The 24,261-nt window shown below is 59.5% G+C and overlaps 8 protein-coding genes across 8 annotated transcripts; 4 read left to right on the top strand and 4 right to left on the bottom strand.

Moving 5' to 3' along the window:
- Window positions 1-78: 78 nt before the first annotated feature.
- Window positions 79-1,677, bottom strand: BKCO1_3000020 (amidoligase enzyme; the record flags this gene model as incomplete). The annotated part of the gene is made up of 1 exon (XM_020273898.1): window positions 79-1,677. One exon carries the CDS (start codon window positions 1,675-1,677, stop codon window positions 79-81), a length of 1,599 nt encoding a protein of 532 aa, XP_020129784.1.
- A 1,960-nt stretch (window positions 1,678-3,637) lies between these two features.
- BKCO1_3000019 (acetyltransferase) lies at window positions 3,638-4,327 on the top strand (the record flags this gene model as incomplete). Its single annotated transcript, XM_020273896.1, has 1 exon — window positions 3,638-4,327. The coding sequence occupies one exon, from the start codon at window positions 3,638-3,640 to the stop codon at window positions 4,325-4,327; it is 690 nt and encodes a 229-aa protein (XP_020129722.1).
- Window positions 4,328-4,592: 265 nt separating this feature from the next.
- On the bottom strand, window positions 4,593-5,018 carry BKCO1_3000018 (cyanovirin-n family protein; the record flags this gene model as incomplete). Its single annotated transcript, XM_020273895.1, has 2 exons — window positions 4,593-4,837; window positions 4,886-5,018. The coding sequence occupies 2 exons, from the start codon at window positions 5,016-5,018 to the stop codon at window positions 4,593-4,595; spliced, it is 378 nt and encodes a 125-aa protein (XP_020129723.1).
- Window positions 5,019-6,950: 1,932 nt separating this feature from the next.
- Window positions 6,951-7,892, top strand: BKCO1_3000017 (uncharacterized protein; the record flags this gene model as incomplete). Its single annotated transcript, XM_020273894.1, has 1 exon — window positions 6,951-7,892. The coding sequence occupies one exon, from the start codon at window positions 6,951-6,953 to the stop codon at window positions 7,890-7,892; it is 942 nt and encodes a 313-aa protein (XP_020129718.1).
- Window positions 7,893-9,041: 1,149 nt separating this feature from the next.
- BKCO1_3000016 (zn 2cys6 transcription factor protein) lies at window positions 9,042-11,737 on the bottom strand (the record flags this gene model as incomplete). Its single annotated transcript, XM_020273893.1, has 3 exons — window positions 9,042-10,559; window positions 10,669-10,812; window positions 10,877-11,737. 3 exons carry the CDS (start codon window positions 11,735-11,737, stop codon window positions 9,042-9,044), a joined length of 2,523 nt encoding a protein of 840 aa, XP_020129719.1.
- A 2,131-nt stretch (window positions 11,738-13,868) lies between these two features.
- BKCO1_3000015 (uncharacterized protein) lies at window positions 13,869-14,437 on the top strand (the record flags this gene model as incomplete). Its single annotated transcript, XM_020273892.1, has 2 exons — window positions 13,869-14,116; window positions 14,374-14,437. The coding sequence occupies 2 exons, from the start codon at window positions 13,869-13,871 to the stop codon at window positions 14,435-14,437; spliced, it is 312 nt and encodes a 103-aa protein (XP_020129720.1).
- A 1,621-nt stretch (window positions 14,438-16,058) lies between these two features.
- On the top strand, window positions 16,059-17,494 carry BKCO1_3000014 (methyltransferase type 11; the record flags this gene model as incomplete). Its single annotated transcript, XM_020273891.1, has 4 exons — window positions 16,059-16,135; window positions 16,189-16,413; window positions 16,578-16,666; window positions 16,851-17,494. 4 exons carry the CDS (start codon window positions 16,059-16,061, stop codon window positions 17,492-17,494), a joined length of 1,035 nt encoding a protein of 344 aa, XP_020129721.1.
- A 2,235-nt stretch (window positions 17,495-19,729) lies between these two features.
- BKCO1_3000013 (sarcoplasmic reticulum histidine-rich calcium-binding) lies at window positions 19,730-23,500 on the bottom strand (the record flags this gene model as incomplete). The annotated part of the gene is made up of 10 exons (XM_020273890.1): window positions 19,730-20,696; window positions 20,753-21,134; window positions 21,181-21,455; window positions 21,519-21,851; window positions 21,909-22,670; window positions 22,785-22,897; window positions 22,939-23,033; window positions 23,093-23,143; window positions 23,195-23,246; window positions 23,414-23,500. The coding sequence occupies 10 exons, from the start codon at window positions 23,498-23,500 to the stop codon at window positions 19,730-19,732; spliced, it is 3,117 nt and encodes a 1,038-aa protein (XP_020129714.1).
- Between the last annotated feature and the right edge of the window lie 761 nt (window positions 23,501-24,261).

The following is a 24,261-nucleotide window of genomic DNA, read 5'->3' as shown; positions in this document are numbered from 1 at the left end:
TTACCAAGAAGCTGTCGCGGTTCGTATGTACTACAGAGCTTTTCTGCGATTCTGTCCAAAGGCCGTTGCTGACTCCAATCAAAGCACAGCCAACCTCGCCTCCAAATCACCTCTCAGCTCCTCCAAGACCCCCCGGCTAAACGCCCCATGCCCACCCGCCAACAGCTTCTCCAACACCGCCCTCAACACCGCCCGCCTCCCCCGCACCCTCGCGGCATCAACCTCATTCCGCCGCACCAAAGCATCCACCCCCAGCGCACCTCCCTCGTCCTCATCCCCATCACACTCCCTCCTCCCCCACACCCCCTCATAAAACCCCATCGTCCCCCCCTCCACCCCCAACACCTCCCCCAACCACCTCCCCGCCGTAAACCCCACGTCCGCCCACCTCTCCGCCAACAACCCCCACAGCGGCGTCCGCGCCCGCTTCCCTTCCCCCTCCTCCCGATCCCCCTCCCCCTCCGCATCCGCATCCGCCCACCCCTCCGCCACCCCCACCATCCGCGTCACCACGTCCACCCACGCAAACACCGCCCCCGCCTCCAGCGTCCCCCGATGCTGCCGGAACTCCACCGTCCAGTAGAAACTGCGGCGGCGGTCGTCCGAGTCCGCGCTGTCGTCGTTGTCGGAGAAAAACGCGGTGCTGGTGCTCCCGCCGACTTCCCCCGCAAACGGCGCGCCGATGCCGGGGTGGATGGCGTTGGCGAGGTTGTAGGTGACGTAGCGGCTGCTGTTGGTGAGGCGGCGGTGGGCGAGGGTGGGCATGTCGGTGTCGGTGCTGTCGATGGGCATGTCGGTGGGCATGTCGGGTTGCGTGGGGACGGGGGAAGGGGAAGGGGAGGGGGGGTCGCCGGCGGCGTCGATGGCGGCGCACCAGTCGAGGGCGGAGCCGTGGGCGAGGCGCGGGTCCGGGTGGTGGCGGAAGGTGGCGGAGGGGGGAGCGAAGAAGGAGAGGCCGTCGCCTTGGTCGGAGGGGGAGGGGGAGGGGGAGGTGGAGGTGGAGGTGGTGTTGGGGGGTGGGATGTTTTTGATGCGGTCGGCGGAGTGGAGCTCGTCGATTAGGCGCTCGAAGGCTGTGCCGAGCTGGAGGAGGTTCTGGAGGGTGCGGAGGGTGAAGACGCGGGAGGCGTCGGGGGATTTGCCGACGTGGATGTGGAGGGCGCAGGTTTCGTTGGTGAGGAGGCGGGTGGAGGGGCAGGGGCCGGTGGTGGGGGAGGGGGAGTTGAGGGTACGGTGCAGGGTGGAGAGGACGTGGCTGATTTCCGTGTGCCACGAGTACCGTTGCCGGAGCGAGTATATGGGGCTTTTCAGCTCGACGCTGCCGGCGTGGTAGTCGGGGGGGAGGAGCTTCTCCTCGGCCTCGGTGAGCCGAACCGAGCAGTCTACTGCGAGGTTCCACTTTTGGAACTTCTCCGCTGCTGACGGCTGGTCGTCGCCAAAGGCGTCGTTGAAGAAGCCGTCTCCGATGTCTTCCTCGACATCACGGACGGGGATGCCGTTCGAAACGAGCGCCTCGTATACCAGGGCGATGTTCGCCGTCTCCCAGCTTCCGAGTTCATCGCCGAGGTGTTGCTCGATCTCGGAGCATTTGCCTATGAGCACGAACTCGAGCTCTATTCCAAACGTTAGATCCGGGACTGTCGGAGCAGCAAGGGTATTGTTACTGGCCTGTGACATCTTGAGTTTGGTGTCCTAAATGCTCGGGGCTCTTGTTAGTATTGAAGAGGGAATTCTCAAAGTTGTCCGTGGATGTTTTCGCAAATTGGGGCCAAAGGTGTGTGCGGAAATCATTGCAAGAGACGAAGCTACATTTATAAAGGTCGTGTGTTGAGCAGTTGTCCCATTGCCAGTTCGGTGTTGATGAACAATGACGTTGTGCGAGAGCTGCCATTATGTATCAACAACTAAGCAACTACACCAGAGAGTCAACGTTACACAAGAGACGATCGATGCCTATATTGAAATCTTGCCGCTTGATATCCGCAATCGACTTGTCGAAGAGATTTTGGAAATCAGGCTCAGGCTGATTCAAGCAATGGTTGACGAAGACATGCTTCCTGCCGTGAACGCCCGGGATATTTCTCACAATGACAGCACAAAGAAGGCATAACACTCATCAACTGGCATTTTGGAAACATTTTATCGATTTTCTGTTAAGGGATACTAAAACAGTATAGAGAAAATAAAAATGAGGGGCTAGTAACCACTTGAGAAGCTATCCACAGGCAAGACCCGGCTGAAGCTGGTTACGAAGGGGCTAGCAGCCACTGGAGAAGCTATCCATAGGCAAGACCTGGCTGAAGCTGGTTACAAAGCGACGGTATGGTTCCTGGGGCAGCCAGGATCGATGTATTTGACATTGCCCCGACAGGAGTCATGGCATCTAAAATGATTAGTTATCTTCTGTTCATGTACTTGGTCCTCAACGACGTACCCTCCGTATCTGACTCCGCATGAGTTGATCAGGTCCTTGCAAATGATTGCAGGGCATGAGAGGTGAGAAGCTTGAGGAGCTTGGCGGTGGCGGGACGCGCCTCCAACAGAGGAGGTGGCGGCAAAGAACGGATGAGCGGTACGAGATGATTCCTGGATGGGGCGAGAGGGTCGTTCGATTGTGGCTCTGGTGGTAGATTGGAAACGCCCTGGGCTACTGGCATGACCTGAGCTACCCGTGTTAACAAGATCTCGAGGCGAATAAATGGCAATGGTCTTGGTGGCATGGCGGTAATGTATCATACCTGTCGGCAGGTTGGAAGCGGGGGAAGCCACCGCCGTAGCCACAAAGGCGACCACACAAGCGATGTTGGAAACGAGCATAGTGGGTGTTGAAGAAGTGGTGTGTGCAACTTGTCTGGTTCAGTGCGTGGGCCTGACAAGCTTCAACGAGGGCAGCACCCAGGACTGATATACCTGAGGCTTACGCGGCCTCTGAGCTCTACAACCGCAGCCGTCAAGTCTCGATGGCCGGCTGTTGCGGAAGAGGTCAAATTCGATTGATTCCAGAACAGCCTTGAGAATCTTGGTTGTACCACAGACATGTCCGGAACCAGGACCTTCTTCCTGATACCAGGCGGCGAGGGGCCATAGCTGACGCGGCCAAGCTCGATGACGGATCAAAGATGTTGTCACTCAATTCCTAGGTTCAGTCGATGGTAAGATTCGTGCGATAAGAACTAGCCGCTTTGGTGAATGAAGCTGGGGAATGAAGGGAGCACGAAGAATTGCCACGACGAAGAATGCAAGAGTGAATGAAGGTGAAGGGATACGCCAATCTTGATTTTTGTAACAAACACCTCAGCCCAGCCTTTCACGACTTGCTTCCTGTTGTTGTGATGCTGGCGGGGGCCTTGGGGGCGTGAGGGACGAAAGATGCACGAGTCGAGCGCTGGAGACGTGATTGGCCAGAGCTTCCTGGATCATTCCCGCTGGTCTGCTGCAAGAAACGTCAAGGTGTGGTCGATCAATCTCGCTGGCTGACTCGGTCAAGGAGTTATAGTGCGTGAATAGAAGTGCTTCAAGGGAAGCCGAGGTTGGAGCTGTCTGCTTACTGTGATCCCTAGCATCACCGACAGAAAAAAAAAAGATTCAGCATGTAACAACAACGTGTTCCAACCCCACGCGTCAGAGCAACAACACAATGGCCTTCTCGTCCTCCTCCTCCTCCATCCCCGACCCCGCGGCCTCGCCCGCCCCCGCTTCAACCCCGGCGGCACCGTCGCCCAGCGGCAGCTCGCTGAGGCCGTCGTTCACGGTGCGCGCCGCCCGCACGCCCGACGAGCTTCGCGCGACGGCCGACCTCTTCCGCGACTACGCCACGTGGCTGGACATCGACCTGTCCTTCCAGTCCTTCGAGGCCGAGCTGGCGTCGCTGCCGGGCAAATACGCGCCCGAGAGGGGTGGCGAGATACTGCTGGCATACCTGAGCACTGCCGCCGCCGACGACGATGACGACGACGACGACGAGGGGCAGCGACAAGCTGTCGGCTGCATCGCCCTGCGCGACGTGACGGACGCTGTCGAAGCTTTTAGACTGCAGGGCGAGGCATCGTCGATGCGGCAATCCGGCCGGCAGCACCGCGTTGGCGAGTTCAAGCGGCTGTACGTCCTGCCAACGGGACGGTCGCTCGGCGTCGGCAACGCGCTGGTCGAGCGGGCCATGGAAGTCGCGAGGGAGCAGGGCTACGACGAGGTCCTCCTCGACACGCTCCCGCGCATGCAGGGGGCGCTGAAGCTGTACGCCAGACACGGCTTTAGGGAGACGGCCAAGTATTACGACACCGATCTGGAAGGCACCATCTTCATGAGCTGCCCCTCCCTCGGCGCCTGAGGGAGTTGGCGCGCCTGCGCAACGAGAGTACCGTGCGGCGCTGTTCACAGAACGTGGCAACCATGTCACAAGAGCGGCGCAGCTGCAGAATTCCAATGTTGTTTCGTTTGATGCGGACTAGGCTATGCCAGACACCTGAGCCCTCGGACCCCATTTCATGTCGTTTTCCAGAACACGAATGCAATCCTTCCCCCGTTGTCATCAACCGCCGAATGCAGCATCTCTCAGCCCTCCGGTTCGGCCATGGCGGGAGCACGTCGGGCGTTTAGACTGCGGGGCACGCGTTAGCCTTCTTCTTCAATGCCCAGCTGCGAGGGGCTTCCCTACCGTAGACGAAATGGCCATCGTGGTTCTGGATGCGCTCGGCGAGGTTGACATCGCGGGCGAACTCCTCGCCGTGGATGGAGCGGAGGTAGGTGCGCAGGACGGGAACCTCGCCGCCACCCTCGATGGAGAAGGTGACGTTCTCGGCAGAGTGCGAGAAGTCGCGGCCGTCCCAGTGGATCGTGCCTGGGCTGTGTCAGCACTGTCGACGGCTGCCACCAGGGGCAGACCTACCGTCCTGGTTGCCCAGGTGGTGGTTGAGGTCGATCTCGGCGTCCCTCCACTCGCCACCCTCGGTGCGGAGGCGGGCACGGAGGATGTGGTTGTCGTCGATGCGGATGTCCTCGGCGGAAAGGTGGAAAGACATGGTGTCAGAGTGTGTGGGGATGGATGGTTGATTGGAAGTGGTTGTTGGTGGGTGAAGCTGGAGATGGAGAAGAAAGGGAGGAGGAGGAGGACGAGCTGGGGACGGCTTTATGTAGGCACTCGCAGCACCGGCGAGCACAAGCCCACCGAGGTGGCAGCTCCTCAGGGTCGCCGTGCCCCTCTTTCCCGACAGGGCATGAAGCTTCTGAGACACAGACTGGCACCGGCCGGCAACCCCGCTGACGCCATCATCATGGGCCCAGCAAGCACGGGGCTCCACCTTGCCACTGCGTTCCAGGCGCGTGTCTGGCGGGCAAGGCGGGCACGGCGGGCACGGCGGCAACCCGTGAAGCTCCGTCGAGCTCGCAGAAGCTCCCAGCCTCTGGATGCTGCGCCTTGCTCAGCATGGGCTGCGCTGGTCCAATGCGAATCCAGAACGTGGACCCCACATCTTGTATCAGCCTCACGCCGCTGTGGGGAATGACGAGCCTATTTTCATCCTTTCCAGAACCGCCGGGATTGCCAGCGCAGCTCCGCGGCTGGTTGCGGGCCGCCCATCAGACCAGCTCCGTGGCTCCCATTCCTCGACCACCGGATGCCGGCACCAGCCAGTTTCACAGCCAAGCGTTGGTAGGCCACGGAGACGCGCGAATGCACACCTGGAGCAGCGACCCTGGGCTCGGCGGCCGGGTATTCGGCCATTCTTCGACTCCATGTCGGCGGCTAAGCTGATTGATCCAATACGAGCCACCAGCGGTGCTGGGTTGGGGCTGGAGCTGCTTGCTGGCGGGACCCTGTTTGGCAGGCAGGGAAGGGGCGTCGTGGAGGGTGCGATGCGCCAATGCGTGATCGAGACCCTGAGTGCGTGATGAGCAGGCAGGCAGGCAGGCTGCATGGAGGGTTGAGCAAGTTTCGACATGTGCAAGCTGTTGGATGAGGTGCCAGTGCCGCAGTTCCGCTGGCAGCCCCACTTCGCCCCGCCGTCGTCTGTGGCTGTTGTGCCTGATCCCCTCGCCGGCCCTGGCTCTCACCGCATCGTCATCGCACACCTTTGCATCGTCACGCCTATCCAAATAAAACACCTGTCGCACAGTCCCCGCGGGCTCCAAGCACTTTGATGAAAGTGGCGCTCCGGTCGTCAGATCGTCCGGTCATGGTGACTTTCAGACTCTAGGCTACTGCGCCCTAGACTTCGTGGCTGAAGGGATGAAGTCCGAGCCGCCTGCGCTGAAGCTCTTCTCTAATATTACGTGCCAGAAATGCCGCAATTCGCCATTACTATTATTGCAATCGTGCTCACGTATCAGCACAAGCTTTCCACTATCGATTGCGAGCCATTGCAAGCTTACATTTGCTGTCTATTTACGGCGATGTCGAAGATGATTGGAGAAAGGGCGGAGTTTCCACCGGGCGCTAACCTCGACGGATAGACCCCGTTTCCGTCCGCTAGCTCTTATTGTGCGGTCGAGAGCTACATAAATGCAAGAGACCCGTGGGAACCATTCCCTCACCATTGAAATTCCCGCCTTATATCGTTGTCTGCAACTACCAAGTTCGTCAAGCGTTGTGGGGAGACGTCTATTAACGTACATCACTTGTCTGGTAAACCGAGTGCAATGCCCGGCGTGTAGAAGGGAGAGCTACGTTGTGCATCGAGGCATTGGCTTATTCGTGCATGTATAACCAAGACGAAATAGCAATGCCTGGGTCTGGAAACTCGCCTCGACAGCTTGCTTGTCATCTGCAACAATGTAGCCAAGTCGAGTTGACATTGCTGCCACAGGCCAGAAAGAGAAGCACGCCGCTTAGTCATGGGCGCGGCAACCACTTCTGTGCTAACAACGTCACTCGCTCGCCGAGATAATAATTTCTTCAGCCCATTCAACACCAAAACCTCGCTCTCTCCGCCACTTCCGCTCCTTATCCCCTCCCAATGGCTTCCCGACTCCTACCACGCCGGCCGCTCCTCCAGCTCCGCCTCACCACCACCCCCACCACCCGCAGCATAACATCCCGCCCCAGCGCCCGCGCACCCCCGCGCCGCCGTCCAACACGAACCACCCGCACCACACCACCACCACACCCAGCAACGCACTCCGCCTTCGACGACGCCACCACCTCCCCAGACAGCAACAGCAGCAACAGCCCCCTCCTCGACCCCGCCGACCCCCTCTCCCTCAAGCGCCCCTCCTCCTCGCCCGAACAACCCACCATCCGCTTCTTCGAACAAGACATCTCGGAGATCGGCCGCTCCGCCCCGCGCCCCGTCAGCCGCGCGCGCCTCGAATCCGACGAACGCGCCGCCGAAGCCCTGTGGAAGAAGATCTCGCGGCTGGAGCGCGAAGTCGCGGAGCTGGAGCACGGCGACGGCGACCTCGACGCGACGCTGATCCGGTTGCGGGCGCTGGAGCGATCATCAGCATCGTCGTCGTCGGACGGACTGGACGACGCGATGACGATGGGGAAGGAGGCGGAGGTCGAGATGCTGAGCGAGGCGGACCCGGAACGCGTGCGGGCGCAGCTGGAGGCGTTGCGGGTGCCCGGCGCGGGGGATGCCGTGGAAAGGTTGAACAATTGTCTGAGGCACGCGTATCTCGCGACGGAGCCGAGGACGCGGCCCGTCGTCCGGCTGGAGCTGTGGAAGGCGTATAAGCGCGCGAAGATGAATGTGGAGGGCGTGCTGCAAGGGATTCCGGTCCCCGCGTGGGATTTGCTGTTTTATAGCCAGGCGGTGCGGTGGAAGAGCAATGAGAAGAGGGTGGAGCATGTGAGGGAGTTGTTGGAGGATATGAAGAGCGTGGGGATGGAGGGGCCGCCGACGAAGCCGCCGGGTGGGAGGGCGTTTGAGGCGGAGGGTGCTGCGGTTGCGGTGTGAGGGGCGAGTGAGCGAGCATTGGGAGTATGGTCTAGGGGAAACTCTCCACTCACACGCATCGAACTGACTGAGACTGGTACGAAAGACGGCGGCCAGGCATCGCTGAGGAATCGGCTCGGTGCGAATGCGCTCCGGCGAAAAGGGCTTTTCGAGCACCCGCACCTTTCGCTAGGCATCGAAAAGGCGATCGCTTAGACATGTTCAAGTCTGCTCACGCAGTAACGCAATGCCGTTTGGTTGGAGTATTGCGACGGTTATAGCACCGGATGGAGCCGTCTGATGCTCCTCTGTATAAACGCAGTCCGACGTCGCCTCAGGCAGCGTCAATTTTTCCTGCCACTTTGGCCTTGGGGAAATTGTTGCCAAGTCCTCGTTTTGATGAGCGGCATAGAGGATGGTAGTTGATAGGCATAATAGAGTAATTCCACAAGATCAGGTCCAAGTGAGCTCAAGCACGAGGAGAAAACATCAGCATTCTATTTTTATACGATTCTACTGAATAAGTGAGCAAGTGTTCTTCCTATTACTATCCATGCAAGGCTTATAGCTTTGCATGATTTTCATTATGTGCAGTCACATCATTTACGTGAAGAATCATCATGAATATTTCGAAATAATCTCATCTGCCGCGGTATAAGGACGCTACTCGGCAATCCTCAAGTAGATTCCCTGTCCAGGCAAAACGCGCAGAAGACTGAACTTTAGATATGCTCCAAGACCCCCAACGGAACCCAGCTCACACGGCTACTAAGCGCAAACTATATTGTAGACCAATCTTTTATTCGAGAATCACTAGGCAGGTAGTACGAACACGGAAATGCACGAGCCCACCAAAAAGAAGTCAGGGAACAAGAGAAACAGCAGCAGCAAGAAGGGCGGGTTTCATTTTCCCCAAGACATCGGCGCTGTGAAGGTCCAAACTTACTCGTACAAAATTACTGTAGCAAAGAAGATGGAAAGAACGAAGAAAACAGAGCTAAAACAAAATAAAATCCTGAGCGCTTCCAACCAAAAATGACAACAGTTCCATCGTACCAGCGAGGACAAATTGTGCGTGCATCAGTGAAGATCAAAAAAGAGCACCCCCTTTTATCAGACAGGGCAAAGGAAACTGGAAACCCCTCAAACCTCCCTGTCTGTCCTTTCTCTTTACGCAACAAACGACCGGCTGTTCAGCGGCGCACTGCCAAACGCGTTGAAACGGTCAAATCCATAGGCCCTGCCGTTGTTGTTCATCGTCGTCGTCGTCGTAGGCCACCGCACCCTCACGCCCATCGGCTGCAACACGAGGAAGCTGTCCGTATCCGCCAACGACGACGCCAGCGAGTCCGGACTCCACGCGCCGCTGCCACCACCGCCGCCCCCAACGGCTGCAGCCGTACCAGCAGCGCCGGTAACGGTGTCCGTCGTCGAGGCCGAAGCGATGGGCTCGGCACGCGTGCTGTCTGCTGCGCCGAAAGACATGTCGTCGGCGGCACTCGTCACACCGCCGACGTCCCAGTCGACAAAGTCCTGATCGCCGGCGGCAGCGGTAAACGCCCACTCGTCCCACGACGACGACGACGATGACTCCGAAGACGTTGTTGTCGTCGTCGACGCCGTCGTTTCGCGCCGCAGCAGCAGCCGGTGTTGCTGCTGCTGCTGCTCCTCCCCCTCTTCCACCACCACCACCTCCTCCATCGCCAGCTCAACAGCACCCCCAACCTCCCAGCCCCCATCACCCCCCCCCCAGCCCCCACATCCATCCTCCCCCTCCCCCTCCCCCTCACCACCCCCACCGCCAACATAATCCACACACCCCGCCGTGAACCACCTCGCCAACCACCCCACCCGCTCCGCCGACCAGCTACCCTCGTCCTCGCCGCTCCCCTCAGTCAACTCCTCCAGCGCGGCGCGCACCCAACGGCGGCGCGCGGGGCTCGCGGAGTAGACGCTGTGCGCGACGATGAGGCCGACGTCGATGTACATGGCGCCGAGGGGCCGCACGGCGCGGGCGTGCTCCCAGCTCATGCAGACGGCGCGGGCCATGGCGTGGATGTCGCGCTCGAGGGCGGCGACGCGGCGGTGGTTGCTGCTGCTGCTGCTGCTACACGGCGGTTGTGACGATGATGATGACGAAGACGAATGCGGTGGTGATGTTGTTGTTGTTGTCGCTGTTGGCGAGGAGGCGGCGGCGGTGGGGGAAGGCGAGGGGGATTGCCCGTGTCCATGGCGGTGCCGGTGCAGGCCGATGATGATGCTCGACGTGATCATGCGCATGTTCCAAAAGAACCACAGCACAAACGCGACGCCGGGGTCGGCGAAGCGGTACGCCTCGGGCCAGAGGTGCGCGTGCTCGGGCGCGGCGGCCACGCGCCGCACGCGCTGGGGGTCGGCCAGCGTGGCGTCGATGTAGGGCTTGACCCGGTCGAGCATCTTGTGGAGGCTTTCGGCGCGGCGGAGGAGCGAGAGCCGGACGGTCGAGGAGGAGGAGGATGCCGACGGCCCGGACGGGCAGGCGAGGAAGGCGCGCACGTCGCGCGTCAGCGAGGGGAGCAGCGAGAGGGTGCGGGAGATTCTGAACATGGAGGCGCGCGGCTCCGCGACGCCCGTCGTGTCGAACGCGACGGCCTGCCATTCGCGCGTGGCCAGGATGTCTTCTTTGCCCGTGAACATGGCGTCGAGGCCCTGCATACATATGCCATTGGTGGTCAGCGGCCGTTTTCCGAAGCCAGGCCAGAAGCGGGGAGGGGCCGGGGGAATGCGGGTTGAGTGGGGGGGAGGGAGGGAGTCTTACCACGCCCACGGTAACGGCTCGCAGCAGAGCTCGCTCGAATGAGGAAGGGTTCTGGAATTCTTTGGGGCCCCTGAGCTCGAGGATGCGGGCCGCGCCGCCCAGATGGGTGATGAAATTGCGGTTTGTGCCGCAGATTCCGGTGGCCTGGACGGACGGGAAGGGCGCCGATTAGTCACATTGCAGGCGTTGGCGGGACAGGGATACTTACGTAGGCCTCGGTGATTGCCAAGAGAACGGTGGCGCAGAGTGTCGACGTCGACTTCACCTGGACCGGGTCCTGGATGGCGGCGTAGAGGCTCTTGAGGGCTTTGGCGTACAGCTGCGGGTTGATGCTGGTTTTGCTGTGCTTGCGGATGATGGCGTCGTGGGTGGTGGTCAGGCAGGCGGCCGCGTCGTTCAATGCCGTTGTCGAGCCCAGCCGCCGGGGCACCTCGCCTATGAATGGGCCGAACAGCTTGATCTGGTTCGAGGGCCCGGCTTCGTTGAGCGTGGCCACGAGCCTGAATGTCAACATGTCAACGCCTGACAGGGGGAGGGTCTGCGGCAGGCGGCCGAAGACGGCCTTTTGGCGCTGCAGCTGCTTCCTTGCGCCTCGGGCATCCGGCGGCGATGTGGAATGGTGTTTCGCTGGCGGGAACCGGGCTGCGAGGGCGTTGTGCGGCTCGTCGCTGACGATCTTCATGGTGGTGAACATGGCCCCGCTCGTGGTCAACTTGGTGCGGACGGTCTCGATGTCGGTGCACGGCGTGGGTTGGACATGGCTCTCTTCCTGCGGCAGAGGGCGGAAGGGGGGAGGAGCACGAGCAGGGTCATTGGGCACGGCGGTGTTGCCGCGGGCGCGCTGGCGGGGGCCTTCGTCCATGAACTTCCCGTGCGGGTTGGATGGGCCGGGACACTCGCGACGGCTGCGGCGGCATTGCTGGCAGACGGGCCAGGTCTCGTCGCACTGTTCTCTCGCTCGCGGGATGAGTACGCATGCGGCAGGCTTAGCGGCGAGTGAGGAGAGACTTACGCGGATCTTCCTCGACCTGCAAGTGGCACAGCCTTTGCTCTTGGGCACACCAACCATGATTTGGGAGGTGGAGGAGGTGCGGCTGTCGCGGTACCTGCCCGTTGAGGATGTTATAGAGTTTGCCGGCGGTGGAACGGTGAGATGCCCTTTGCGGCCAGGGGGGTTTGGTCCAGGCCGTGGCATTTGGGGGCCACGCGGTTTTATAGAAGCACGCCCGAGCAGTGCGAGCAGTGCGAGCGCGCGCGAGGCCCGGTTGACGCCATCTGTGGCACGCCCGCCCTTCTCCCCAGGCACCAGGCGGGCGCAGCATGCAGCTCGGAAATCAGGTCGGCCATGGCGATAGGGCTGATGATGGGCAGGGATGGCGAGGCTCCGTCACCGCCTGCGTGCCTGCTCGCGCCCGCAACGGCCGCCCTCGCCCGTTGGGGAAGCCAGGCGGGGGAGTCACTGTGCATGGCGGAATGGCGCTAGCGTGGGTGCGGACGCGGCGAGGCCGGTGGGGGCTGCATGAGATAAGGCTGACAGGCTGCCACAGGCTGTATGCAGCTGGATGCTGGATGAACCCACGGCGAAGGCCGGGCGCCAGCGGCGGCGTGATCTGAGTGACACCAGCCCAGGTATAAAGAACGGCCGGGGAACCGTGGAGCATTGATGAAGTTTGGCTCGTCGCCAGGCCACGAGCCACGAGCCACGCCCTCACTGATCATCAGCCTTGCAGGCGGCGACCCCGGCGGCCTCCTGGCTGCCTTCTCGGGCCGTGGCCTTGGACATGGATGCATGCCTTGGAAACGAGTCCCCGCTTCGTCTCGGTCCTCCGGTCCTGGGCGTAGGGTTGAGTCGGCGGTTTCCTTGCGTCGAGCGTGCCGTGGCAGTGTTGCGTCGCAGGCGGGCGGGCGCGGGCGGCTGCAGCTGCGCGGCTGCGTGATTCGAGATGGAGCTGCAGCTGGCGCTTGGCATGGCCGCGGTTGGCTGGCTTTCTCCGCTAGAGAGACAAAGGAAACGTAGGGCTCTCAGCTCGCTCACCGTCGGCGCGCGCAGGCCTAGGGCAGACAAGGGCGGCGGGCATTATTTGATCTGGCGGGTTGTTTCACCGTGGACGTGGTCGTGGGAGAGATGCGAGGTTTTGTTGGCTGCACGATGTGATGTGATTCTGGCCGGCGACGAGGCCAGACGGTGGCTTCAGCTTCCCTCGACCGTCATCACCAATCATCACCCGCCATCACCTATCATCGCCCATCATCACTCTGCTGCGGTCGTCCCGTTTTAGCCTGTCCGGTGGTTTCTGTCAAGAGCAGCCTGCAGCCCTACCTAGTCCGTCCGCTCTCATCGAGCAGTGCTGCGGTCTCGAGTCAAGCAGACCAACACGATAAAATTAGATGACGATGATGACGATGGATCCGCTACGCCATCCGATACGCCATCCGCCACGCTGCGACCCGGCGATGAGTCTTGCGCCGGCCCGATCAGAGAGAACCACCCAGCCCTCCAGATCGCCATCGAGCATGCTGCTTGCTTCCTCACGGTCTGCATGGTGCAGCTGCTCGAGCGTGGTGCTGCTGCAGCTGTCATGTTGCCCCTCACTGTCAAGAGACAGCACAGCCGCTCTCCAAGAGTCACGGCGGAGGAGAGGACTGCGACCATGTGGCAGTGGCCCAGGCCAGCAGCCTCGGCCGCCGTCATCCAAGAGCTCGTTTGGCTCTGTCATCGCGTGCGAGCCCGCCTGCTTCCGGCCTAGAAGGCGGCCGAAGCAGGCTAGAGGGCAGAGTAAGGGTCATACGCCGCGGGAGCGCGAGTCTCGACACCAAAAGGCGGGGTTCCCAGCTAGCTAGAAGGGGTTCCCCAAGCCCTTGGCCAGCTGGATGGCATGACCCCGACATCCTTTGGTGCATCGCCGGCTAAGAGGAGAGGTACTAAAGCGGGCGCTGCTTAACACGCCGATAAAGAGCCACCTCACCTTCACACATCCCGCCCATCCCCCCGGCCGTGCCTGTAGATCCTCCGCATCCTCGCCACCAACTGACTCGGCCGCCCTCTTCACCCCATTTTCTTCGCGCTTCGACACACCTCTTCCCCTCTTCTCCCGCACCTCGTCACACCCGGTTCCCTACATCCGCGCAGTGCATCGCAGTCGCCGAATCCCTGTCAGCCGCCCTTCCGCGCATATCGCATCGCTCGACACGCATACAAGATGCGCTCCTTCGACGTCGCACGCGCTCTCGCAGCGCTGCTCTTCTTCTTCACCGCTCTCACCGCTGCTCTCCCCATGCCCACCGCGCTTCCGCCCCTGCGCAACCTCCCGCGCGCCGTCAAGGGCCAAATTGACTACACGCGCGACCTGCTGGATCCCATCCTGTGCCCTGCTGCAGGCACTGGCGCATGCGATGCCCAGTGCGGTCAGCTGGCTGCCGGACTGACGGGCAGATGTGACGCGAACGGGTGAGTGTGCAACAACTCTTCCTTCATCCCCGCCATTTCGCTTGCATTGTTATTCATTTGTTTCCGACGATATACGGAAGCAGCTGTGCTCTTGTCCTTTCACTTTTCCTTTGTCGGGGTTGCTGCTGCCCACCAAATGTGTTCCATGTTCCTCACTTCACTTCACCTCGACAAAAGCAACATGGGATGGACAAGACCAAACAGTTTCTTTCTTTTCATTTCCCAATTCGGCCGCACGCTGACGACATTCCTTACAGCAACTGCATCTGTGCCGATGGCCAAGGACCAGTTCGCCAAACCGTCCTGCGCGAGCAGTCTTGATCGAGCAGCCCACCTTTTCGAAAGTCGAACTTCAATCCACGAACCAGTCGACTTCATCCTCTTCTTCTTCTTTCGATACTCGGGCTTGTCTCCTCGGCATTCCGACTTCGCCTCTTTTTTTCCCTTCTACCTCTCGCTTTTGTTTGCTCTGGAGCGCATAACGGATATACCCAACCTCAATCACGGTCGCTTGCGCGGATTCTCTTCTCGGCGGGAAGAATGGATCACGATGACGAAGTGACGAAAAAAGATGGGGCGTGGATGGAGATTGAAGAACTTATTGCTGCATGGCGGATATACCCCACGGTCGCTTGTCGAAACGTCTTTTTCTTGCGCGTTTGATTTATGGATGGGGGAGGTTGCTTTTAATTCTTCGTTGCCTGATAACAGAGGAGGATATACCCACACTATCGTTCGGTCATGGATGACACTAAGAGGCTGAGAATCGAACATGAAGCAGGTTCTGATGGTTAGAGAATGCAAGGCGGATTCAAGGAAGAGAAGCGTATCGAGCGGACATCCGGGGTAGCTTATCGCAAGAAGTTTCGCCGAGAAATAGCTATATTACTCCAAAAACAAAGTATGTGAATCGATGTAAACCCATGTGATACACCATATAAGATAACAGAAGTTCTCCAGACAGCTTCAATGAGTCCCGACATTGCGACGGCTGTGATTGGATTCTTTAACTCGCCCTGTCTACACAGTTGGCATCCCTGATGCGCTGTACAAGACCAATGGCCAATGAACCAGGGCCTCTAACTTGAATGCTCGATGCAGACTACCCGCCCATGGCGGCTTTCAAACACCCCATATGCTACCAGGCGGGTACCAAATCTGTCTATTTTGCTTGTTCCTTGACCAAGCTACAACAAGATTCTGGCTCGAGCCGTGAGAAAAGGAAGATTGTGGAGTTGTCGCCTCTCGACAGTAGTACATCAGGAGCTGGGGGCGATGCGGAAGTTCGGGTGGTGGAGCCAGTGGCGCGGCCCGTTGCGAGGTCTAATTTAGCGGGACTGCATGCCCACTACCTTCTACGTAGTACCTCCTCCAGTTCACCGACATCTTCGCCCACTGACGCTCGCATGATCTTTCCCCTCAGGCCAACCCAACTCATGCTAGGATTGGTTTCTTGGCCCGATCGAAACGGCTTCGTTCGACCCAGTCTTTCTTCCGCACGCACGACCCAGGCCGATGGGCAAATCCCCCGCTTTGGCAACCGGCCGCGTCGTGCGTCGCCTACGTCTGGATACCCACAAGTTCCGCTTTTGTCTCGTCCGTAGCTAATTGGCTGCTCGGACTTCGGACCTTTACGCTGCTAATGGCGATGAACCCCAAGCATCTTGTTTCAACACAAGGTCCACAAGGTCCGCCGCACTCGCGGTAGCTGCCGTTTCTGGGATCATTCCCTTTCGCCCCTCTTCGGCCTCGTGGCCCGGCATGAGCTGATTAGTGGACCGGCCCGGCATTCATCACATCTTTCTGTCCGTTGCCCGGTCGTCACACAAGCCCCCGCACTCTTCACCCTCCCGGCCTGCCTTTCATCAGTCGTTCCCGGAACCCCGCCACTCGGCTGCACTTCTTCCTCTTACCAGCTCCGCCGCTCTTTTCAAACTGCGCCATGACTGACCCTGCTGCCGAGCCCGTCCTCGAGGTCGATAGTTCGCTCGACAGCGACTCGGCCACGGGGTCCGACATGTGAGTGGAACGACACCCATGAGCCCCCAGTTACCTTGCTAACCCTGCCTTAGGGAAAGCTACTCGACGTCGCTGGCGTCGTCGGTCCAGGACTACAAGATTGAGCACGGTCGCCGCTTCCATGCCTACCGCGAGGGCGCCTACCATTTCCCCAACGACGACAAAGAGCAGGACCGGCTGGACATGGTGCACCAAATGCAGATGCTTGCTAAGGACGGCAAACTGTTCCTCGCCCCGCTATCCGCCCCGCCAAAGCGCATCCTCGACGTCGGCACCGGGTACGTGTAGCTTATTCTGGGCCAATCCACACAATCCGTCCCCCCCTTTTCGCATCTCTTCCACGGGGGACAGGGAACCGCTCGCATACGCCTCGCGGGTGAGAGAAGCCGGATCCCCGCTTCCCATACCTCCCGTCCCACACACCATCGCTGACGGACCGCAGCACCGGTATCTGGGCCATCGAGGCCGGCGACGCGTATCCCGACGCCGAGATCATCGGCAACGACCTGTCTCCCATCCAACCGCACTGGGGTGAGTCCAATCCGACCCGATCCGCTCCAACCGCCTCCAACCCCCCGCATCCCCAAACCCCCAAGCCCTTCCGCCGTCATCCAGCTTCCTCCATCGCACCACCTTCCCACCCTCCCCTCCCCCCCTTTCCCCCCCTCACCAACCAACCAACCAACCGCCTAACAAACCCCCCCACACACAAAAGTCCCCCCCAACGTCCGCTTCGAAGTCGACGACGCCGAATCGACCTGGCCCGCCGACCGCCCCCGCTTCGACCTCATCCACTGCCGCTACCTCGCCGGCTCCATCAGCTGCTGGCCGCGGCTGATGCAGCAATCCTTTTCCGCGACCCTCCCCGGCGGCTGGGCCGAGTTCTCCGACTACGAGATGCGCTACTACGCCGACGACGGCAGCGTGCCCGCCCAAGGATCCAACATGACGCGCCTCGCCGACCTGCTCGTCGAGGGGTGCGAGCGCATCGGGCGGACCGTGTCGCCGGGCCCGCGGTTGGCGGGGTGGATGCGCGACGCGGGGTTTGTGGGGGTGAGGGAGAGGCTGTGCAAGTTGCCGGTCGGGGCGTGGGCGCGGGATCCGGTCTTGAAGAGGGTGGGGGCGTGGAATTGGGTGCAGACGTTTGAGGGGCTGGAGGCGTTTGTGTTGGCGGTTTTTACGCGCGTGCTGGGGTGGGAGGCGGATGAGGTGAGGGTGTTCGTGGCCAAGTGTAGGGAGGATATGAGGAGGAAGGATGTGCATATGATTTTGAACTTTTATGTCGCGTATGGGCAGAGGCCGGAGGAGGGGGGGAAGGAGGGGGGGAAGGAGGGGGAGGAGGGGGAGGCGGCGGCGTGAGGGAGGAGGAGGTTGATGGGCGGGGAGGAGATGATACTTTTTGTTTTGGTTGGGAGGGAGGGGGAGGGGGGGAAGCAAAGAGGACGATGTTTGGATGACGTTGGTGAGTGCATACGGCTGGCTCTACGGATAATCCTTCGAAGACTGGATGGTGTGGAAAGAGGCCAGAGGATGACTTTATTTAGCAAGCGACAGTTGTCGGCATCAGGAGCCCTGCTCGTGAAGGAAGGCGGTTGTCTCCCGTACTTCATAGAGCTTGATCTGCATCTCTTGGTGTTGCCATCCTTCCAAGTCTGTAGGGTACTCAGTCCCGCCATACGATATTTGAGAGCCGCCCCAATCGTAGGTCGGAAAAGCTTCAGACTTGATATGAACGGTGGACGGAACCATGAAGCTCTCGGGATTTCCATCGTTTCTGCTCCTCTTCGAGGACTCGCGTTCGTACAAGTACGGCGCTGCGCTGGCGGCGGAAAGGCAAAATCATGGCAGGCGAGCGCGGTGGTTCGGCGAGACGTCTATGCTAGAAAGCATGTTTCAGCATTGGAAGGAAGCGGTTCGTGCCGGCGGATGACGGTACCGAAACGCATGTGGGCGTGGGTCCGAGGCTCGAGGCTGTTGTCCGGCAGCTTGAGAAGCTATCAGTGCTGGACATCTTTCGGCTGTCAGTCGTAGGCGTGCCATCGAAACGATCGAGCAAACGGCATGAGAGTTCTGTTGAGGTGTTCCGAAAACGCGCGGGTTGCACTGCAGCTGTTGAAGAAGAGGATGTCGAAGTGCTGTCGCAGTCGCGCCCCCGACACAGCTGTGGCATACTTTCACGATGCAGAGACGTTGTAGCAGCTGTAGCAGCGCGCCATTCCATCGCGAAGGTTCCCGAGGCTGCGCGGTCGCATGCTGCGCAGAGCGGCGGTCAACACCAAGACGGAGGGTCATCGCGAGTAGCGCGACACCACCTCATTGGCAGAGCCTACCCCACGCACAGTAGACGTGAAGCAGCTAATTCCGTGTAAACATCTCGCTGCAAACGCATGCGCCGCGCGACTCCTGTCTCGACTACAGCGAATAGAAACCGCAGTCAAGCGCACGCGCGCAGCGCACAACACGACGACCACGCCGTCGCAGCACCCGCCCGCCTCACCAGCTCCCAGATTCAACCGCTTCACCGCATGGCCGCCCGCGACAGCTTCCGCCGCGGGCGCTGCCGCACCGAAACGACGGAGGCCATCGCCACGGCCACCCTACTACCACACACTGACCCAGCGCGCGCTCGCAGCTTAGATCAAAAGAACAAAAAGCGCACCGCATCACCTTCCTCAACGTCCGGCACCAAGTGCCAGCGCATCAACGAAAGCAAGTAAAATTTCCCACAGAGGGCTCGCCATCAAAAATTGTCCCGGTGCCATAGCCGAAGCCACTGCATGCCAGCGCACTCTCGGCGCGGTGCAATGCGGAGAGGGCCGGCAGGCTCTTCTTCTTCGTGATCAAGAAAATGCCCCGAGTAGGTAAGTATGAAGAAGAAAAGAAGAAGAGGAGAGGAGGCGGGCCGGGGGGGTTTATAAGAGGCGCCGGAGGGCCGGAGGGCCGGAGGGCGGCAGCTGACCGGGTTGGGGCGCTAGGCTGGATTGGGGAGGAAGAGAAGGTTCGGGAATCTGCGAGGGAGGGAGAGAGGGCGCACGGGGGTGGTTGGTGGTGATGGTTTTGTGGGTTTGGTTGCTATGGGGTTGGTTGCTATGGCTGCCCGCGCGCGCGCTTCACTGGCGAGAAAAACACTGATAGAGAAGCTACAGCTAGCGAATACAGCTGCGTACCACACGCTGTTACTGTGAGGAATGATTATTTTCCAAATGATCCCCGTGGGCCGCGGTGTTTATGTGAGATGGCCTACGAGCGCACTGGTGCTGGGGCATGGACACTGGACAAACCTCAGCCTGCTGTGTGCATCGATGTGCGGAATAAGATTATAAACTAAAAGATTGTTTCTACGTATTGGGATTTAATCTTGCACGGTCAGGATCCAGACTTTACAAGAACCCGTGTAGGATCGAATTGTCTGGCCGGTAGATTCTTGTCTCGGTGCACGGGAGCATGCGCCTGGACACGCACTTCACCTCTCCAATCCACATGTTTTTCATTACCTCTCACACGCGTCATTAGTGATTAACATAAAGGCATAAGCTCTGCAAAGGAAAAACCGCGGTGTACGCTATCCCTATTGTTTCCATGCCCATGTGCCGCTCACAGCAGCAGCACCGCCGCCATTCCCACACCCCCCAACATGGCACCGGCCCTCCACCCCTCCGGTCGTGTAGCGGACCCAGCAGCAGTTGTCGCCGCAGCGGTACTCAAAGTCCTCGACGCGGAGCGCGAGCTGCTCTTACCCGTCGTCTTGGTCGACGTCTTGGTCGACGTCTTGGTCGACGTCTTGACCGTCGACGTCTTCACCGCACTACCAGTCTTCGCCGACCTCGTCTCAGACCCACTCGACCCCTCCCCACGCGTCGACTCCTTCCCACTCGCCGCCGCCGTATCCGCCGTCGTCGTCGTCCTCGCCACCCCACTCGTCCCACCCCGCTCCGTCCGACTCCCCCCCTCAGTCGTCTCAACGACGGTTGTCGCTCCATCCTCCCGCGACGACGACGACGACAGCCCCGTCGCGACGACACTCTGCACCGCCACGCTCGTCTTGGTCGCCTTCACCGTCGGGACATTCAGCCCACCATCCCGCTCCAGCGTCCACGGCGGGTCGAACGCGCCGTCCTCCGCGTCGGGAAAACACGTCGTCCACTCCGGCCGCAGCGCGCTCACGCGCGTCGGCATCGCGAGCAGCGGCCGGCACGGGTCGTGCGGGTACGGCGTCGCCGTCAGCGCGGCGGACGGGTACGACGGCACGACGAGCGAAGACGTCGGATCCGCGGGGAAAGAGTACGCGGCGGCGGCGGCGGCGGCGGCGCCCGTGCAGGATGCCAGGTCGGACCAGGTCATGGGGACGGCGGTGTGGTTCCAGAGGATGGTCCAGTCGCCCTGGGTGCGGTCGGCGAGGGTGGTGGTGGCGTTGATGACGGTGCTGGTCCAGGTGATGGTGCTGATTTCGGTGGGGTCGAAGGCGACGCGCGTGTCGGCTTCGTTGATGGTGCGGGTGGTGGTGCCGCAGGGGATTTCGCGCGAGAGGCCTTTCAGGCCGAGGTAGATGCTTGGCCATATGCTGTGGTTTTGGTGTTAGCCGCTGTGTTGGACGTTAGAAGGGCGATGTGGACTCACTTTACGAAGCCTGATACTGTGGTTACTGGGGTGCCGGTCGAGAGTGGCAGTGTCCAGTCGGACTCCCCTTCCCATAGCGAGAATTCGAATGTTGCTGCTTTCAGTTTGCATCTCCCCGGGTTGCAGGTGCTCGATGATGGGAGGGCAGATGTGAAAGACGTAATCCACGTGGATGATGTTACAGTGACAGATGGGACAGAGTGGCCGCTGGAAGCTGTACTGGTATCGAGCGATGAGGCTGGCTTCGAAATGGTCGGTGGCACAGTTCCGCTTGAAACAGTCTCCTTGGGGGTGCTTGGATGAATCTGTGATGGAGAAACGTAGCTGCTGGAGCCATGTGATGGAAACGGGGGGACGGGCGGTGTGAACCCCGTTGGAGGTGCTACTGGAGTGCTTGAAAGCGGAGGTGTTGGGTGGAAGGTATCAACCGAAGTGGGTGGGTTTCTTAAAGAAGAGCTGCTTGGAGACGGTGTAGGAAGAAGTGAGGTTGGTATCGTTGGTATCGTTGGTAATGTTGATGATGCCGGACTCGATGTCGTAGGTGTTGTTGTTGGACGGGTCGTTGTTGATAGTACGCTTGTTGAAGGGCGAGATGTGGAAACTTCTGTTGGAGGAAAAAAGCTCGTAGAGAGCATTGTTGTTGGTGGTGGTGGCTCTGTGGTAGGGATTGTGATAGGGATGGTGGGAGGGGTTCTGGTAGAAACTGTAGCAGGCGATGTGTTCGAAATCGTAGCTGGACCCGTGCTAGAAGGTATGGCCGTCGAACTAGTTGTGGCTTGTGTCATGGCAGGCGTAAAGGTTGTAGATGACGAAGACGGCGGTTTGGGGATTGTATGGGTGGTGGGGGGCCAGATGGTAGAAGAGGTGGTCAAGGTCGTTGAGGCGGTACTTGTCGGAATCGAAGTACTTATGGAGGCTGTTGGGATAGTATTGGTAGGCTTCGGGCTTATGAAGATTGTGTTTGTTGAGGAGATGCTCGGGATGTACGGGGTTGGAGAATTTTCGGTCGAAGATGAGGGTGGATTTAGGGAAGATGACGGTGAGTTTGTAGTTGACGATGTAGAAACTGGAAAGGAGGTAGTTGAAATAGGAGTAGAGCCTGATGGAAACGTTTCAGAAGTGGATATGGATGGAACAGATGATGATGGAATAAAACTTGATGAAGTCAATGTCGCTGTAGTAGTGCTTGATTTGACTGTGCTCGGTGTGCTCGATGGGCTCGATATGGTAATTGTTGACGTGGTTGTGGGTTCGCTCGACGAGGGTTCGATTGAGACGGACGTGGTAGGCGTGAATATGCTTGAAGTGGATATGCTTGATGTTGATATGCTGATAACGGGATTGCTCGATGTGGACGTCTTCAAGGAAGTTGGTGAAATAACTGGTGGTACCGTGGAACTCGGAATGGTGACTACGCTGGATGTAGTTGGGATGAAGGTAGTAGTCGTCTTCTCGGTCGTGGTTGTAGTTGTAGTGGGCGTTGAAGGAAGTAGAAATGTTGTCGAGGATGTAGTAGGTTTTGAAGACGTTGGAGGAGTAGATATGATTGTTGCGGTTGTCGTGGCTGTTGTGGTGAAGGGCTGGGTCGTAGTGGTTGTTGTAGTGACTGGCTGAGTCGCAGTGGTTGTTGTAGTGACTGGCTGAGTCGTAGTGATTGTCGGAGTGATTGGCCAGGTCGTTATGCTTGTTGTGATGACTGACTGGGTCACAGTGGTTGTCGTAGTTATGATTGAAGGCGTCAAAGTCGTCGCATTCGATGTCAATGTAGAGGTGCTGATCGTCGGGTTTGACGAATGATGGTGGGTCGGCTTGCTTGAAGAAGAAGTAGGAGGCTTGGCTGTGGACTCCGAGCACGGGGTTGTAGCGTTTGCGAGCGTCGTATGGGTATATGGGGTGCTGTATGAGTGTGAAGGAACTACTGTAGAACTCGTATTCACGCTCGAATTTGGTTCCGACGTAGAAGATGGAATGATGGAGGCAGTAGAGATGGAAGGCGGAATTGGCTTCGTACTAGAGGTGCTAACCGGCGTACTGGACGGGAAACACATCGAGATGTAGACTGTGGCTGTCGTAGTACTCTTTGAGCTCACTCTCGTGGTTGACGAAGTGTGACTGTGTTTGGTAGTGGTTGTCGTAGTAGTTCTGCTGGTACGCCAGTGAGTCTGAGTGCATGTACTTGTTCTCACCTTATTTCCTTCGGTGATATACTCCAGGCTTGTGAAGACGTCGAAGGCATCGGAGCCCAACTCGTTTCTCTTCGCTCGCTTCCCTTCATCTGACGCTGTGGAATTGGAAAGAGCACTTGGCGGGTCCATCGTATCGCCGTAGTCGATGTCGCACCTCCCCCAAGAAGACTGACAGCCACCACCGCAGAAAGCTGGACCTGAGCCACTGGTGCATCTTCAGTATTCTGTCATTATTGCATGCGATAGAGTGGCTTACCAGTATCCGCTCTTGGAACAACATTCTCCCTGTGGACATCGGCGGTGACCACCTTCCGGACCGCAGCAGGGCACTTCGCTAGGGTTTGAAACAGTGCTGTGGCTGTAAGACGTATTGATAGTGGAGGTGGAACCGTGTTCCTTCGTTGTCTCGATTCCGTGTCTGGCAAAACACGGCGTTTCAGCGGGCCGCATTTAATAAGGCCAGGATATCCCTTACCTGGAAGACGGCGACTGGGTGGAATGACGGCCGGTCGAAGGGCGCGGGGAGTGGGAGGAGCTGTCGTTTGGGTATGTGCTGGTCCATTCTGAGATATAGGTGGAGTTATGATGTGCTGATGAGGTAGTGCAGCTCTCTGAGCTCGTGTGACGTGATTTCGAAGTCTTTGTAGTCGAGGCTGTGGTGAACGATGGGATTCCAGTGGATGGGGCAGTTGTGCTTCCATGGCTGTCCGTGGTGTTGGTCGAGTGAGTCGTGCACGGGACGGGCTCGGTGTAGCTCGGGGACAAGGCGGTGGTGGTTGTGCTGGTGTAACAGGCATTGATGGTGACGTAGACGGTCTCGCAAGCGTCGTTGAGGGCGTCTTCACCGGGTCAGTCGAAGGGAATTGTCAAACAGAAGGAAAACATGGAAGTGAGCGGATAGCTGCAACGTGGGGGAGCTCACCTCGCGGAACAGGGGCCCTTGCAGGCGATTGGTCACGGTCAAGGGCCCGCGCAACGGCGGCTGTGACGAGCAAAAGCAACGCGCGCATCTTCATCGCCGCCGCTTCTCTTCAATCCTCTTCAGCGAGCGGCACAGCAGCGACGACAACGGGCGGGAGCGACAGCAGGACGACGATCAGCATCGGCGCCAGAAGCCCATGAGCCCCGGCCGCATCCCGCAATATGTAGGCAGCGCCTCGGGTGCCATCCTGCACGCTGCACAGAGGCACCACACGGTTGCATCGTCGGGCCGCCCGTGCAGCACTGACTCTCCGCCATTTTCGATCAGCCTTGCCGGCCTTCCTTCTGAGCGCCAGCCGGGCTCCTTGCCCTCTGCGCCCTGCTGCCACCGCACAGTGCCAG

This window comes from Diplodia corticola, assembly GCF_001883845.1.
Source record: "Diplodia corticola strain CBS 112549 chromosome Unknown scaffold30, whole genome shotgun sequence".
Classification (NCBI taxonomy): domain Eukaryota; kingdom Fungi; phylum Ascomycota; class Dothideomycetes; order Botryosphaeriales; family Botryosphaeriaceae; genus Diplodia; species Diplodia corticola.
Note: the sequence above shows the minus strand (reverse complement) of the source record. Positions and strands in the feature narration are given on the sequence as shown.